This window comes from Neltuma alba, unplaced genomic scaffold (assembly GCF_004799145.2).
Source record: "Neltuma alba isolate B1F8T4 unplaced genomic scaffold, ASM479914v2 tig00006862_pilon, whole genome shotgun sequence".
In the NCBI taxonomy this organism is placed as follows: domain Eukaryota; kingdom Viridiplantae; phylum Streptophyta; class Magnoliopsida; order Fabales; family Fabaceae; genus Neltuma; species Neltuma alba.
The window spans coordinates 71,480-87,853 of NW_021634600.1; the positions used below are offsets into that span (position 1 = coordinate 71,480).

Genomic DNA, 16,374 nt, shown 5'->3' on the forward strand with positions numbered 1-16,374 from the left:
TGGGACTTCAGAATAATTTCATCATTTCAAGGGACCTTTTTGTATTTAATTCCCTTAAGTGGGACCTAATTGTAATTCTCCCTTTTTTTTTTTATTGGGCACTGATATTTTTCTATTGAAGACAATGTGGCACTAAATGTAACTGGTAACTCTCCTAATATATATTAAAACTTTGGATCATCACCCTACAGGGGCCAGCATCTTAATTGCACTGTTCCATAATCTATGCTGGCCAACAGGGAATTATTCCTTTCCAATGTCGTTAAGTTGTTTTCTCTGTAGACCTTTTATACAATTTCGAATTTTAATATCAGATACCCAATCTAAATTAATGATTAGCAATGATTTTTAAATACAGGGGAAAAACAAAACGGAAAAAATAACATATATGAAATTTTCTATTTTTTAATCATATGGATTTCCGTTAAATTAGTAAAATTACTATTACTCTTGTACCAAGTAAAAAAAGTAAGCCATAAAGACTTGTAACAGTTTTTTTTTTTTTTTTAAAAAAACATGTGCTCCTAAACTTTAAAAACAGACAAAAAATTAGGAAAAATGACAAATAAAGAGATAGGAAAACATGATATTTCGAATCAAGCACCTAACACTTCAAAATCTAATAGGAAGATGGTACCTGATTTAGTATTTTATAAATATAGTTAAATGAATAAAATGTCGTTACCTCAAAAAGTTTATTAACAAATTTTAAATTAGCAATGGTGTTGAATAACAAATGACAAACATACTGATAATGACAAATTATTTTTTATTAACAAGTTGTGTGTTGACAATAACAAATATTAAATAGTCAATAACAAAAAATATATTTATAACTTCATTTTTTAAATATGTTACAAAATACGTTCGTAAAATATCAGATTAGATATTACTTATTTTTCTATCATTTTTAATTCATAGGTATCTCAAGTGGGAAATGATAATTTAAAAAAAAAATTCTAAAGTTTTTCTAAAAAAATAAGTATAATAATTAAAAAGGACATATTTGAATTCATCAATCGAATTCATGAAATTTGTCGGGCGGAGCAAATCTCATTGGGCTTTTTTCCCCTTATGATTCATGTAATTCAATGGATACGGATTTAATAATTCTCCATCAGAAGTGGGACCCACATATCTGAAAAAGAGTAAATATATATACCGCACGGCAAAGCTGCCAGGCAATTAAAAGGCCTTAAAGTTGTACTGTGATCTACAGAATGTAGTTGAAAAATGTGATCTGCAGAATAAAGTCAAGGATCAATCAAACAATAATTCCATTATCTCGAATATTAACCAATTATTATTCTCCAACTAATCAAATGCCCTACCTTGTCTAAATCCTAGGGTTCTCAATAATTCTCCCCTTTGACTTTCTCACCCCACAAGACCCAATCCCACCGAGATCTGTCCGTACCCTAACGCCGTTGGCTCACCGGCGCTTTTCAGACTTCTCCCTCCGTACTGTACTCATATCGTGCACTTGCCACGTGTCCAACACTGTCTGTTCACCTTGACTTCCCATTTGTTAAACGTTACCCAATAGCATGTTGACGAGTAGATCGATCGACACGTGGTGACATTTGATTGGATTTTCTGGGGCTCCAATTCGGGATGTCCCTTGCCTTTTTTGAGATATTTTCGAGTGTTTTGGATCGACCCGATCGAGGTCCGAGTCTGGAACCGTCACCGCATCAAGCTAATCTTCTGGCTGGGGCTGCAGTTCCCGAGTTTCGCAGCTCCCGGTTCCCAGTTCCAGGTTCCGATTTCCAAAACGTTCAATCCAACCCGTACTCCAAAAACGGAAAAACCTTATAAGTTCAATTGTTTTTTGGGTGCAAAAATTAATTATTTCCAAAACGGAGTAATTAGTTAATTCGCTGTATTATTGTTTTAAGAATTTAAGTAGACTTCGTTTTATGCTTTGTGCTGCCCTCTCCTTCTCCGGAGTCTTTCGTCTCTGTCGCTGCGGGTCTATATTCAACTGAGGGAAGTAACAGCGGCGAGAAGAAGAGGCAAAATTCAGAAACTGGTAATTGGAAGGTGAAATATACTGAAACAGGAAGAGAGATAGCGAGACGGAGTGAAGGAGATTCTGGAGCTGTATGGTGTTAGTGTGTGCACGCACGTGTAGTCCAGGAAAGGGAAAAGGGAAAGAGAGCAGAATAGGCGTTGATAGACCGTGGAATCTTATAGAATCGCACGCAGAATTTGTGATTTTAGGGTTAGGGGGGTTTTTTCTTTCAGTCTTTTCTCAAGAGACTAATTCCCCCTTTCTGCCCATCAATCATTTGCGTGCTTCGTACGGTCTATCTACCCTCCACTCTGCTTAGACTTTATACTCCTTGATCCCTGCTTAGCTCTCACCCCAAAAGCTTCGTCCTTTGTATTGGCAATCGCTTTGCTTTTCTCTGTCCTTTTTTCTTTTTCTGTTTTATTTACTTCTCTTGTTTGTTCTTAGTCAATTCAATCGACTAATTGAAAGAAATGGAGGATGGGAGTGTTAGGGTTTCAGGGGCAATTGAGGATGACTCAGTAGTAACCCGCTCCTCTCCCTCCTACTGGCTGGACGCTTGTGAGGACATTTCCTGCGATCTCATTCACTTCGATGATGGGTCCATAGTCTCAGAACAGGTCGATAACAATTTGATACAGGATGGACTGGTTAACGATTTCTTCGGCGGCATTGATAGCATTCTTGACAGTATTAAGAACGGTAGTGGCCTCCCTGTGGCCACTGAGACTGGAAATGGAAGCCAAGACTTTGCGTTGGCACTGCAAGCCGAAATCCCAGATCAGAAAGATAATATTGCGAAGAATGGGTTGGCTGGTGAAAAACATGGTCGTGCTGTTGAGGTATGTGAGCGTTCAGAAGCTGAAACTAATGGGTATAAAGTATCTAATGGCAACGAAGAAGGGAGAACTTTGGGTGATTCTAAGGAAAATGGAGTTTGTGATCTATCTAGGGAGCATCACGTGGATGTTGAGGAAAGATTTGGCAAGAGGGCTCGGCTTGGCAGTTATAAGAATGAGAGACTTTATCCTGGCAGAGGGAATTACCACCCCAAGGAGAGGGAGAGGTGTCCTAATAGAAAGAGGCCCCGGGAGTGGGATGAGGGTGATAGAAAGGAAAAAGATAGCGTGAGGAGAAGAGAAAATTTTAATGGTTGTGGTAGGAGAGATGTTAGGGATCGGGATTGGAGGGATAGAGAACGGGGTTACTGGGAGAGGGACAAGTCAGGTTCCAATGAATTGGTCTTTCGCATAGGCACTTGGGAAGCTGATCGATATCGAGAAGGTAAGGTTGCTAATGACACCAAACAAGAATGCAATGGAAAGATTGAGATTAAAACTGAGGAGCCAAAGGAGAGAGTTCCTGAGGAAAAAGCTAGAAAGTACCAGTTAGATGTTCTTGAGCAGGCAAAGCAGAGAAATACTATAGCTTTTCTTGAAACTGGGGCTGGGAAGACCCTCATTGCTGTTCTTCTCATTAAAAGTATTCATGAGAGTTTACAAAAGCAGAATAAAAAAATGCTTGCGGTATTTTTAGTTCCCAAAGTACCACTTGTTTATCAGGTAATATAAATTTTGAGACATTAAAATTAAAATTTTTAAATTTATTCTGTGAAGAGACAAATAGTGCTGTTGAAGTTGATTTAATTTTGGTACTTTGTCGAATTTCAGCAAGCAGAAGTAATTCGGGAACGAACTGGCTACCATGTGGGTCATTACTGTGGAGAAATGGGACAGGACTTCTGGGATGCTCGAAGGTGGCAACGTGAATTTGAAACAAAACAGGTATTCTTTGAAATTCTGTTGGAGATATGCTGGGCTATGCCTTGTGGTGCCTTGTATTTTCTTTTATTAATTTGGGTTTCAATCCATTCGTCAGGGTCTCTTTGTTTGTTCTGTGCAGTATAGCATTCCACTTAAGCTCCGCTTTTTCTAATTTTTCCTTGTAGTTGTCTTCATTTATCTCTATAGTTGGCTAATTTTTTTATGGGACGGTTTACCCAGGGAAAATAAGTTTTCCGATTTGCGGCCTTTTATGTTGATGTGTTCTCCAAATGGTTGGGAAAACTTTCTGATAGCAAAATTTTATTAAAAACTCCAAATGGGGGGGGGGGTTTTCTTAACTTCTGCAGAGTTGAGTTCAATGTCAAAATTTGGGATCTTTTTCTTTTCCCTCTCAATAATTAACCTTTCAGAATTGTGTGCATTTTGATAAATTCATACTTCAAGCCTTTTTTTTTTTTTGGTTACGTTGCTCAACTTCCAAGGTTTGCCTTTACTTCTGCAGTGCTTTATCTGGTAGATTTTTTCGTCATTATTATTTATGTTGCTTGGGTGATGGCTCTGAACGTTATTTAGACAATTTTCTTGGTTATAAGATTAGCTGGCTATTTAGTCTTATCTTAGTTTCTTGTGTTATTTCTTAGCTTTGTGTGTTTATACTGCAATTACCCAGTTGGCTATTCTTGCTCTAGGTTCTAGTCATGACGGCTCAAATTCTTTTGAACATTCTGAGGCACAGCATAATAAAAATGGAAACAATCAACCTCCTGATTCTGGATGAGTGCCATCATGCTGTGAAGAAACATCCGTATTCACTGGTGATGTCTGAGTTCTATCATACGACACCCAAAGAGAAGAGACCATCTGTTTTTGGAATGACTGCTTCCCCTGTTAATTTGAAAGGTACTCTTAATATGGGTTCTCATGCTGTCACTAATTTTTTGAGGGATGAATTTCTTTTTGATTATTTTATCTTATTTTTTGGTCCATATTTGGTCTTTTGCCTGTTCAAACTTGCAATCTTGCAGTTTAGTGCATGGCACAGTAACCAGCAAGCTGCAAGTCTTTAAGGCTTATCTTCTTTTAGAGAACACAATGCTCTGCTCTGATTTCATAAGTCAACATTGCTCTTGATTATGGCATATTCAGGTGTATCCAGCCAAGTGGATTGTGCAATAAAAATTCGGAATCTTGAAAGTAAGCTAGATTCTGTAGTTTGTACCATTAAAGACCGTAAGGAGCTGGAGAAGCATGTACCAATGCCTTCTGAAGTTGTGGTGGAGTATGACAAGGCAGCCAGTTTGTGTTATCTTCATGAGCAGATAAAGCAAATGGAAGTTGAAGTTGAAGAAGCTGCAAAGTCAAGTTCAAGAAGAAGTAAATGGCAGTTCATGGGAGCTAGAGATGCAGGAGCCAAGGAGGAGCTCCGTCAAGTATATGGTGTTTCTGAAAGAACAGAAAGTGATGGAGCTGCGAACCTAATTCAGAAGTTGAGAGCTATCAATTATGCACTTGGCGAACTGGGTCAGTGGTGTGCTTACAAGGTTAGTTCTGTTGCAAGAATAATGACTAGTCATTGATATCCTGGATTTTTTTTTTTTTATAATTTATATTTCTTTTACAGGTTGCACATTCTTTCCTATCAGCTTTGCAAAATGATGAGAGGGCAAACTACCAACTTGATGTCAAGTTTCAGGAATCCTATCTGACTAAAGTTGTGTCTCTTCTACAATGTCAACTGTCAGAGGGGGCAGCATCTGACAAGAATGCTGGAGTTTCTGACTCAGAATGCGGTATGGCACAGAGTGGTTCTGAACCTGATGAGATTGAGGAAGGAGAGCTTCCAGACAGTCATGGTGAGATTGACTGTTGAAACTTTGTGGTGCCTTAGGGCTGCATTGTTATGTGGCTATGGCTTACTGTTCAAATTTGGCGATTGTCCTGACAAGCTGAAAGTTTTGAGAATTCCTCTTTTTGTTACTTGAGTATATGAAAAATGTTTGACATGATATAATAATATATTATTATGATGGAGAGCCTCAGTCTTTGCTTTGACATTTGTGCTTGAACATCAAGGGCATAGTGTTACTTATGAGTCTTGCTTTTCATATGGGAATGTCAAAATGAAATCTGATATCTCAAATGTGCTCTGTGATTGTTAATGTAACTCTGCAACATCATGGTTTTCCACATATATGTTATGATGTATTCTTTGACTTTTGTATTACCTACCACCTATTTGAATACCGATGTGTTAGATGGAATATAGTTTGGTGTTTTACTTAAGCTGTTCCACCTGTAGTTGTCTCTGGAGGGGAACATGTGGATGTCATTATTGGAGCCGCTGTGGCAGATGGCAAGGTGACCCCTAAGGTTCAGGCTCTGATCAAAATACTTCTCAAGTATCAGCATACAGAAGACTTTCGTGCAATCATCTTTGTTGAGCGTGTTGTTTCTGCTTTAGTTCTACCCAAGGTTAAATAAAATATATCCACCACTTTTATAGTTCATCTTGTTTTTTCAGTTACTTGATCAAGATCCAACCAATCCCCTATGTTTGAACCTTGCAGGTTTTTGCGGAGCTTCCATCTCTGAGTTTTGTTAAGTGTGCGAGCTTGATTGGCCACAACAATAGTCAGGAAATGAGGACCTCACAAATGCAGGATACAATTGCTAGGTTCCGTGATGGACGAGTAAGACCTTTCTGTTAATGGCCGCATGTCCGCTCAATCAATTCCTTGTGAACCTTAAGATAATTTATTGTCTTCTTTCCTTATGAATCTGGCTCATATTTGTAGGTCACGTTGTTAGTTGCCACTAGTGTTGCTGAAGAAGGACTTGATATACGGCAATGCAATGTTGTTATCCGCTTTGACCTTGCAAAGACTGTTTTGGCATATATTCAATCGAGGGGTCGTGCCAGAAAGCCTGGGTCTGATTATATCTTGATGGTTGAGAGGTATTATTTATGATTTGATTGCCTATTGGCATTTTCTCTCTTTTATGATGTTCATTGACCATGATTTTGGGTATTCTAATGAGCCTGATGGAACTGAAAATTCTCTTGAGAAGTTCATTGTTTTTGGCTTCCGTTGGTTTCTCTCCTCCCTCAAATTATTACTCTTACTGCTTGTCTCTACTTTATTAAACCCATTACCTGCCAATGAGAAGCATTTGCTTTCATTAATAAAATTGAAGGTTCCTGTAGCCACTGTAGCTGGTAAGAGGTTGCAGCCCTTCTTGGGCTCTTTTTAAATAATATGTTCTATCTGAGGAAAGAAACATCTTTTGCTTTTGTTTTTGTACAATTTCATTGAACTGTGATGTGTTGTTGCAGTTTCCATCATTAATACATAATGAAAATTCAATACTGTTTTCGGAGTCTATGTCTCTTCTCCCTCCATATTTTTAAAACCTCGATCATCTTTATCATGTCGCAAACGACAATGGCCTGAGTTCTCTCCTCCCACTGCTCTCAATCCTTTTCTTTCTTCCTTTCTTTCCTGTGCATAGGGGGAACTTGTCGCATGAAGCATTTCTAAAGAATGCCAGGGATAGTGAGGAGACTTTGCGGAGAGAAGCAATAGAGAGAACAGACCTGAGTCATATTAAAGACACTTCCAGGTTGATTTCAGTAGATACAAGACCAGGTACTGTTTACCAGGTTGAGTCAACTGGTGCAGTTGTGAGCTTAAATTCTGCTGTTGGCCTTATCCACTTCTACTGCTCTCAGCTACCCAGTGACAGGTGCTGCCTTTCTGCCTGATATTGTTTATTTGCATTACTAGATATTTTTGTACTCAACCAGGGTCGTTCCTGAATGTCAATTTTGAATTCTCATGTACCTATCCAGATATTCAATTCTTCGTCCTGAGTTTATAATGGAGAAGCATGAAAAACCAGGAGGTCCTGCTGAATATTCTTGCAAGCTTCAGTTGCCTTGTAATGCACCATTCGAAAATCTTGAGGGCCCCATATGCAGTTCAATGCGCCTTGCTCAACAGGTATGACATCATTTGATCATAGTTGGTATGCCAACTAGTCATCTTTGCCCAAGAAGCAATGGTTATAACTCCCTCGTTTTGCAGGCTGTTTGTCTAGCTGCTTGCAAGAAGCTGCATGAGATGGGAGCGTTCACTGACATGCTATTGCCAGACAAAGGAAGTGGAGAAGAAAGAGAAAAGGCTGAGCAAAATGATGAAGGAGATCCACTTCCGGGGACTGCTAGACATAGGGAGTTTTATCCTGAAGGTGTGGCGGATGTACTAAAGGTTAGTTTGCCCTGCAAATCACTTAATCTATGCTGCTTTTATGTAAATCTGGATATAGGTTGGATGGCATTAGAGCATAGGTATATTCTAGCTGTTTTCATGTAAACCTTGATATAGGTTGGATGGCATCATAGCATAGGTACAATCCAACTTAATTCCAAATGCTAGTTAAGTATAAAAAGCATTGTTATGTGTTTTCGGAAAGGCACAATCAGGTGCACTTGCCAAACATTTCTGCCTTGTGTTTCTGCTTTTTTTCTCTGTGCTTTCTACATGTTAGACAGGCGCACATCTACATCAAAAGGTAGGTTTTTTGTACTGAGTCCATGAAAGATAGTATGTTGTTCTGCCAGTTCAGGAAAGTTGTGGGTGGATGTTAGGATTTTGTGGGGACCATATTTCTGATGGGCTGTGACTGAAAGGAAGTTACAACTTTCAGGTTGGTGTTTGGGTAATTTGTAATTTTATAACCCTACTTAAGTACCCCATGGAGCAGTTCACACTACTCAACATGGAATTTAGGCATCCCATACTAATTTAGTCCCTTTCAGAAGTCAAGGTCAGATTTATACAGGGCGCCAACTTTCTTGGGAGGGTTACGTAGTGTTGAGTATTATTGATAAGACTAATCACGGGACTTCTCCTAACAGCTCAAGCTCTTCAGATGAAGTGATCCTTGACATGATATTAGATCGTCATTGAGTCCAACACTCGCCCTTCTTTTGACAACTTAAGCTTTTTAAATGAAGTGGCCCTTGAGTTTATTGCTCTTCTTCTCAAATTTACTCTTTCTTATCTCCATCTTTTTTTCAGGGAGAATGGATCTTATCTGGAAAAGATGCTTCCAGCAATTCCAAAGAGTTTCATCTCTATATGTACGCTGTTTTGAGTGAAAACATAGGCCATTCAAAGGATCCGTTCTTGACTCAAGTTTCAGATTTTGCAGTACTTTTTGGCAATGAGCTGGATGCAGAGGTACTCATTTTTGTTTGCATGTAACAGTCCTGTCCATACACGAGTATTTTAAAACATTTTTGTTTGCAGGTGTTATCGATGTCGATGGATCTATTTATCGCACGAACAATGACTACAAAGGCATCCCTTGTCTTTAGAGGGTCAATAGATATTACTGAGAGTCAGGTGTATAGATGAACTATTGCGTATGGTTGTATTATATGTTTTCAACCGTGAAAATTATTGTTGCTGATGACAAATTGTTACCTGTTCTTTTTTGCATGCAGTTGGCATCCTTAAAAAGCTTTCATGTAAGATTAATGAGCATTGTCCTGGATGTGGATGTTGAACCTTCCACTACTCCTTGGGATTCTGCAAAAGCATATTTATTTGTTCCAACTGTTAGCGATAAGTCTGTAGATCCTATGAACCAAATTGACTGGCATCTGGTTGAGACAGTAATTGAAACAGATGCATGGAAAAATCCACTTCAGAAGGCTCGACCAGATGTTTATCTTGGCACAAATGAGAGAACTTTAGGTGGAGATAGAAGGGAATATGGATTTGGGAAATTGCGTCATGGCATGGCTTTTGGGCAAAAATCACACCCAACCTATGGAATCAGAGGAGCTATTGCACAGTTTGACATAGTAAAAGCTTCAGGATTGGTTCCTAATAGACAAGCCGTGCAGATGCAAAAGCATAGTAGTAAGACTGCTAATGGGAAATTGATGATGGCAGATACCTGTACTAATGCAGAGGATCTGGTAGGGAGGATAGTTACAGCTGCTCACTCGGGGAAGAGGTTTTATGTTGATTCAATACGCCATGATATGACTGCGGAGAACTCTTTTCCTAGGAAAGAAGGCTATCTTGGTCCTCTGGAGTACAGCTCATATGCTGACTACTATAAGCAAAAGTATGATATGTATTCTATTTTTGGTGGTATTATTTTCTTCTAGTTTTCTTCCTTGTTTAAAGGTTTTATGACTTTGTCCCCTAGCCAAGCCTCCTGCCAATTTTCTCTCTTCTTTTTTCTGTCTCGACATTGGTTAACTATAACTTGTCAGCCATGTTGGACCTGCGATATTGTGCATGAAGAACATGAAACTACTCTTAATTGGTGAAGGAATATGGTTTTTTTTCACCTTTAAAGTGAGGATGTTGCCAATGTTGTCTGGCATTAGGCTACAATAATTTATGAATCCTTCTGGATTAGAGGAGCTTTTTGTATCTTGCACAATGGATGGTGTATATGGTAACTGATCCTCTTTGTATTGCTTTATGTAGGTATGGTGTCGATTTAATGTACAAGCACCAACCTCTTATAAGAGGACGGGGTGTATCATACTGCAAGAATCTTTTGTCCCCTCGATTTGAACACAGTGAAAGTATGCTCTCCTTATTCCTATACTGAACTTATATTTTCCTGGCAAGTGTCTAAATTCTTATATTTATTATATCTTGCCTTTGTAGCACACGAAGCCGAATCTGAAGAAGGTCATGACAAAACTTATTATGTCTTTCTTCCTCCTGAGCTATGCCTTGTACACCCCCTGCCTGGATCACTCGTTCGTGGGGCCCAGAGGCTGCCTTCAATAATGAGGAGGGTCGAAAGTATGCTTCTGGCAATTCAACTTAAGAATATGATAAACTATCCAGTCCAGTCTTCCAAGGTAATGTTTCTGCTCGATGTATTCAATTTGTCATGGTTCTAGTTTCTGCAGTTAACCCATGCCTTTTCAATGCACAGATATTGGAGGCCTTGACTGCTGCCTCCTGCCAGGAGACATTCTGCTATGAAAGGGCAGAGCTTCTAGGAGATGCATATCTCAAATGGGTTGTTAGTAGATTTCTTTTCCTAAAATACCCACAGAAACATGAAGGCCAGCTCACTAGGATGAGGCAGCAAATGGTCAGTAATATGATATTATATCAGTATGCATTGACTAAAGGACTTCAATCCTATATTCAAGCAGATCGCTTTGCTCCATCCAGATGGGCAGCTCCAGGGGTGCTGCCTGTCTTTGATGAGGACACCAGGGATGGAGAGTCATCGTTATTTGATCAGGAGGGATTGATTCCAAAGACAGAGAAGATGGGTCAACTTTCTGATGGATTTGAGGATGATGAAATGGAAGATGGAGAGCTTGAGAGCGATTCAAGCTCTTATAGAGTTTTATCCAGCAAGACACTTGCAGATGTTGTAGAAGCTCTGATTGGGGTGTATTATGTCGAAGGCGGGAAGAATGCTGCGAATCATCTTATGAAATGGATTGGCATTCAGATAGAGTTTGATCCTGATAAGATGGAGTGTACAAGGAAGCCAAATACTGTTCCTGAGAGCATACTTAGGAGCGTTGACTTTGATGCTTTGGAAGGTGCTTTGGATATCAAGTTTAGAGAGAAGGGCCTGCTTGTAGAAGCAATAACTCATGCATCAAGACCATCCTCTGGAGTATCCTGCTATCAGCGATTAGAGTTCGTTGGTGATGCTGTCTTGGATCATCTTATAACTAGGCACTTGTTTTTCACTTACACGGATTTGCCACCAGGACGTCTGACTGACCTTCGAGCTGCTGCTGTAAATAATGAAAACTTTGCACGTGTTGCAGTTAAACACAATCTTCATTTCCATCTTCGACATGGGTCCAGTGCCCTAGAAAAACAGGTTTTATGCTGACTTCCTGGTTCCAAGTCATGTTATTCCTATTGCCTGGAGCTTATTGAGCACTTTTCTTGGGACCATTCTAATGTTGTGCTTTTGGTTTTATGTGTCTACAGATTACAGAATTTGTAAAGGAAGTTCAAGAAGAATTGTCAAAGCCAGGGTTTAACTCCTTTGGCTTGGGGGACTGCAAAGCTCCCAAAGTCCTTGGTGACATTGTTGAATCCATTGCTGGTGCCATTTTTCTTGACAGTGGACGAGATACCTCTGTTGTTTGGAAGGTGAGCACCTGCTTTTGGAAACTGCATCCCTCTTCCTATTCATTTTACTTAAATAGATAAACTGATTTCGGATTTTGCAATTTTCTCAGGTTTTTCAGCCTCTTTTGCATCCTATGGTGACCCCTGAGACTCTGCCAATGCATCCTGTGCGGGAGCTACAAGAACGATGCCAGCAGCAGGCAGAAGGCTTAGAATATAGAGCCTGTCGAATTGGAAATTTGGCTACTGTTGAAGTATTCATTGACGGTGTGCAAGTTGGGGCTGCTCAAAATCCTCAAAAGAAAATGGCACAGAAATTAGCTGCCAGAAATGCCCTTGCTGCGTTGAAGGAGAAGGAGGTGGCCAAAACTAAGGAGAAGGATGATGAAAATGGTAAGAAGAAGAAGAATGGAAACCAGACATTCACAAGACAAACATTAAATGATATCTGTTTGCGGAGAAATTGGCCTATGCCATTTTACCGGTATGATTTGACTTGCTTTCAATCGCATTATTAAAATGCTGATTACAGGCTGAAGTGTGATCTTTTACTAATTTGCTGCACTAAAATCTCTAGGTGTGTGAATGAGGGTGGTCCAGCACATGCAAAGAGGTTTACATTTGCAGTTCGTGTCAATACTACTGATAGAGGATGGACAGATGAATGTGTTGGAGAGCCAATGCCAAGCGTGAAAAAAGCCAAGGATTCTGCTGCTGTTCTTCTCTTAGAGCTGCTAAATAAATTATACTCGTAAATGATGGATTGATTGTCATTTGCTACAACATCATTTCCTGGACATTAGGCAATAAGCCTAAAATGGTAATCTTATTCAGATCAAAATATCCCGAATAAGTAGAGCAGTTGAGCTTCAGCATATAGGAAAAACCAAAATATGTATTTGCTAACCAATGTGTCGAACATTTTCCATGAGAAATTTGTTGAGTTCAATTGGGGAATATTATTGGCACGTTTCGGCACTTGGGACTCGCTCTGCAGCTATATACCAAGATATAATGCAAGTAAATATGTAAATTGTTCAACCATGGTTTGAATCATTCAACCTATTCAATAGTGAATTCGGTAGCAGAATTTCAACATCCAGCTATGCAACTATGCCGATGACTTTAAACTCTTCTGTAAGTGGGAGGTCATACGTTGAATCCTGCTTGTAATTACATGTTATGAGTGCTGCTTGCTGATTAAATACCAGACCATGCACTGAATATACTCATGATAGGGAATTATATTTCAATCAACAGGAACTTTACATGATACATTTCCACAAAAGTTGATGGTTGTTCCCTAGCTTAATCAACCAAACAGCTATAGTCATTCCAATCATTACAAAGAAAAAATTCCAACAACAAAAAAACGCCAACAAGGGTCTCCTGTAATATATCTTGGGGGAGATTGGGTCCCAGATAAAACCAAGAACATTTCTATCTGTAGCGTATGCTAAAAAGTCAAATGAAAAAACATCAGTGACTCTGGTATAGGATAATTCATGGTTCATAGAATTATAGTTTATTGCCTCAAAGTGCGCAGAATGTACTCTGCATAAAGATCCCTGCACCAAATCAAAGAGTACAGTGATGAAGCAAGATAGTGCCATTTTTCCATTGATATTGTCATGGGAGAGGAATGATTGGTGATAATTTATTTTCTCTTTCATTTCATATATGCAACATTATCTCTCTCAGCTATTTTCTTTAGAAATTAAAATAAATCTTAAAAAAAGATAGAACAGTTTCTCAAGATATACTAACATTGAGTACTGGATGGCTTCAACGGCAGTAGAAGGAGGCAAAAAGTCATTAACTGCTACCTCCTTATTCTCATTCTTCTTGTCTGATCAATTTTTCAAGAAACACATATAAAGCTTATAAAACCTTAGGCAACAAGTTCCTGAACTCAAGGTTCAACAAAAAGTCTTGCAATTATTTTTGTGTTTCAGTCTAATATCTCCAGAGTATTATTTTAATTCAATTCCATTAAAGTGATGCTAAAAACCTGCGAACTATCAGATTGGTAGGGACACCATTTTTAAGGTTGTTAAGGATACAATCTTCAAAGAAGCGGCGTATCTCAGAGAGGCGATGGGGTGGAAGTTCTTTGAAGTCGTTATAGTGCTTGTACTCTGGATCATCAGCGCACACTGCAATAATTTTATCATCGGTCTCCCCCTGTACCGATAACATTATTCATTACAAGGATTAGGGGAAAGGAGGAAAGTTCATTTAAGTACTTGCTATGGACTTTTCCAATAAAGTAATGACATGTGGAGGAAATTTCACTCGAGATTTTATGGCGAACACTTGAAAACTGCATATGGGCTTTTGTAGGCTAAAAAGGTCCAAAATACCTGGTCAATCATAGGCATCAGTCCAATGGCCCTGGCTCTCAGGAAACAACCCGGAAGAACCGGCTCCTATATACATGAAATATTAGTGAGCCACTTAGAATTTCCTTATTTATGTCAAGTTCAAACACAGGGCCTTCATTCATATGAAGTTGACAATAGCACAGACTATGACAATTATCAGAACTTTATATTTACTGATAACAATGAAAGAATAGTGTGTAAAGAATATGTATTTGAAAAACAAGCCTAGTGGCAGATGGCATGAAAGTTACCTGCATAAGGATCAAGACATCAAGTGGATCATTATCTTCACAAAGAGTACGAGGAATGAAGCCATAGTTATGAGGATAAACAACCGATGAATACAAAATGCGATCAACCTAAGCAGAAAGAAGGAAATAGAACGTTGATAACTTATATTATTTTCATTAATTAGTCATGGTTATTGAACGAGGCAAATCGTTCAAACCTTGATCATTCCAGTCTTTTTGTCAAGTTCATATTTGACCTTGCTTCCCTTAGTGATCTCCACAACCTGCAGGCAGCAACTAACCATTCAACAGCATGCATAAACACCAAGACTTCCCTTGGGAGAAAATCAGACATTGAAGATTTCAAAATGTGGACAATGGCACTTAATGGTCGTTAGGAAGAATGAAAATATGAATTTAACGAGGTTTTCAAGGAACATGGTCTCACATTGAAATTATAGTAATCTCTTCAACAATCAAATGGAGAAGTGCAGACTTCAACTTAATCTTGCTGCAAGATTCCATTTTGGATTGATTCTTTCCAGTTTCAGTTTGATTAAAACTGCGGCCTAAAACTTGACAAGGCTGCTAACCAAGAATTTGGATTCTGCACTTTATGTAATATGGACATTGTGGTTTCGTAGTTGTTTCTTTGATGAGTTTGTTCTTGGGTTTTTCTGATAATTAAATCCCTTTTCCTTGATGATTTTAGGATTATAAATCCGATAAAACTCTTGAACCCAAAACGATAAGAGATGGCACCATCTTAAATTGGTGATAATAAAAGCCAACTCTCTGGGGTTGTATTTGATGTCTGTTTCCTACTATGCCCAATAATGGCCTCATTTTGCAATCTCTGCAGAGAAAGTATGTGTAGTAACGCAACTACTATTTATTCCTCAAGAAGATGAAGACTTACACAATTGAAAATATTGGGAGCTTCAGGTCCTGCAATAGCCAATCAAAATAATTTAAACCATCTGGTTAAGTGTCAATAAAAAAGACAACTATGGATGAGTAGCGCGGTCAACATTAATACCAATTTCAAGATCATGCCAAGGGTGAGCAGCAACTGATCTTCTTGACAAAGATGAAAGAATCCTTTGATTTAAACGGGGACGGTTATCTGTGGGTTCAGCTGACTGTTCTGGCTGACTCATCTATGACATGACACTCAAGGAAAAGGAAAATTTAGGACATTATTTACGATGACGGTGAGAGAAAAATTGGTCTGAAACAAGAAATAATGCCGATCAAGTGTAGACATAGAACAACCATCAAGCCTATTCTACTTCTTTGAAGATTTACGAATGATGTCTCAGCGGGAACACTTATGGTTCAATATCCAGGCAAGATCCCAACGCTTGAACAATGATTTAACTGATTACTCATTTAAACTAATGCAGCTGGATCTTACCAATTGATTTAATCTTTTTCTTAGTTCAAAAATATGCCTTTTGTTTCTTGACCTTGTTCATTAGTTTTGGCCAAATGAATTGTTCCCAAAAGAGAGTGACATTTTGTTGTTCACATCACTCTTATTACAAATCTCAAAATAGACCACTTCGTGATGCCTGATAAAATGAAACCCAAAAAGGGTTGATTCTGTCTCTTGTCAAATTAAGCTGAACACTAGTGCGAAAGACTTAAAATTGTAGCCATGCAAGAAAAAGTTTAAAAAGATGACAGCTTGGTACATTTAACAAACACCCCTTGTGCAATAACTAGAGGAAAAGCCAGAAAGGATATATTGAGGATTTCATTGACAAGATTTTAAAGAAAAGGATGATTAGTACCTTGCCGGAGAGTAAG

The 16,374-nt window shown here is 38.7% G+C and overlaps 1 protein-coding gene and 1 pseudogene across 1 annotated transcript; one reads left to right on the forward strand and one right to left on the reverse strand.

The window, feature by feature from the left end:
* Positions 1-1,843: 1,843 nt before the first annotated feature.
* Positions 1,844-13,046, forward strand: LOC114751305 (endoribonuclease Dicer homolog 1). Its single transcript, XM_028939963.1, has 20 exons — positions 1,844-3,576; positions 3,685-3,798; positions 4,488-4,698; positions 4,945-5,339; positions 5,420-5,651; positions 6,098-6,270; positions 6,366-6,488; positions 6,594-6,754; positions 7,309-7,542; positions 7,649-7,799; positions 7,884-8,066; positions 8,880-9,041; positions 9,111-9,206; positions 9,308-9,939; positions 10,311-10,411; positions 10,497-10,696; positions 10,774-11,691; positions 11,805-11,969; positions 12,059-12,432; positions 12,526-13,046. The coding sequence occupies exons 1-20, from the start codon at positions 2,488-2,490 to the stop codon at positions 12,701-12,703; spliced, it is 5,892 nt and encodes a 1,963-aa protein (XP_028795796.1). The 5' UTR covers positions 1,844-2,487; the 3' UTR covers positions 12,704-13,046.
* A 427-nt stretch (positions 13,047-13,473) lies between these two features.
* Positions 13,474-15,731, reverse strand: LOC114751313 (soluble inorganic pyrophosphatase 1-like; annotated as a pseudogene).
* Positions 15,732-16,374: the final 643 nt, after the last annotated feature.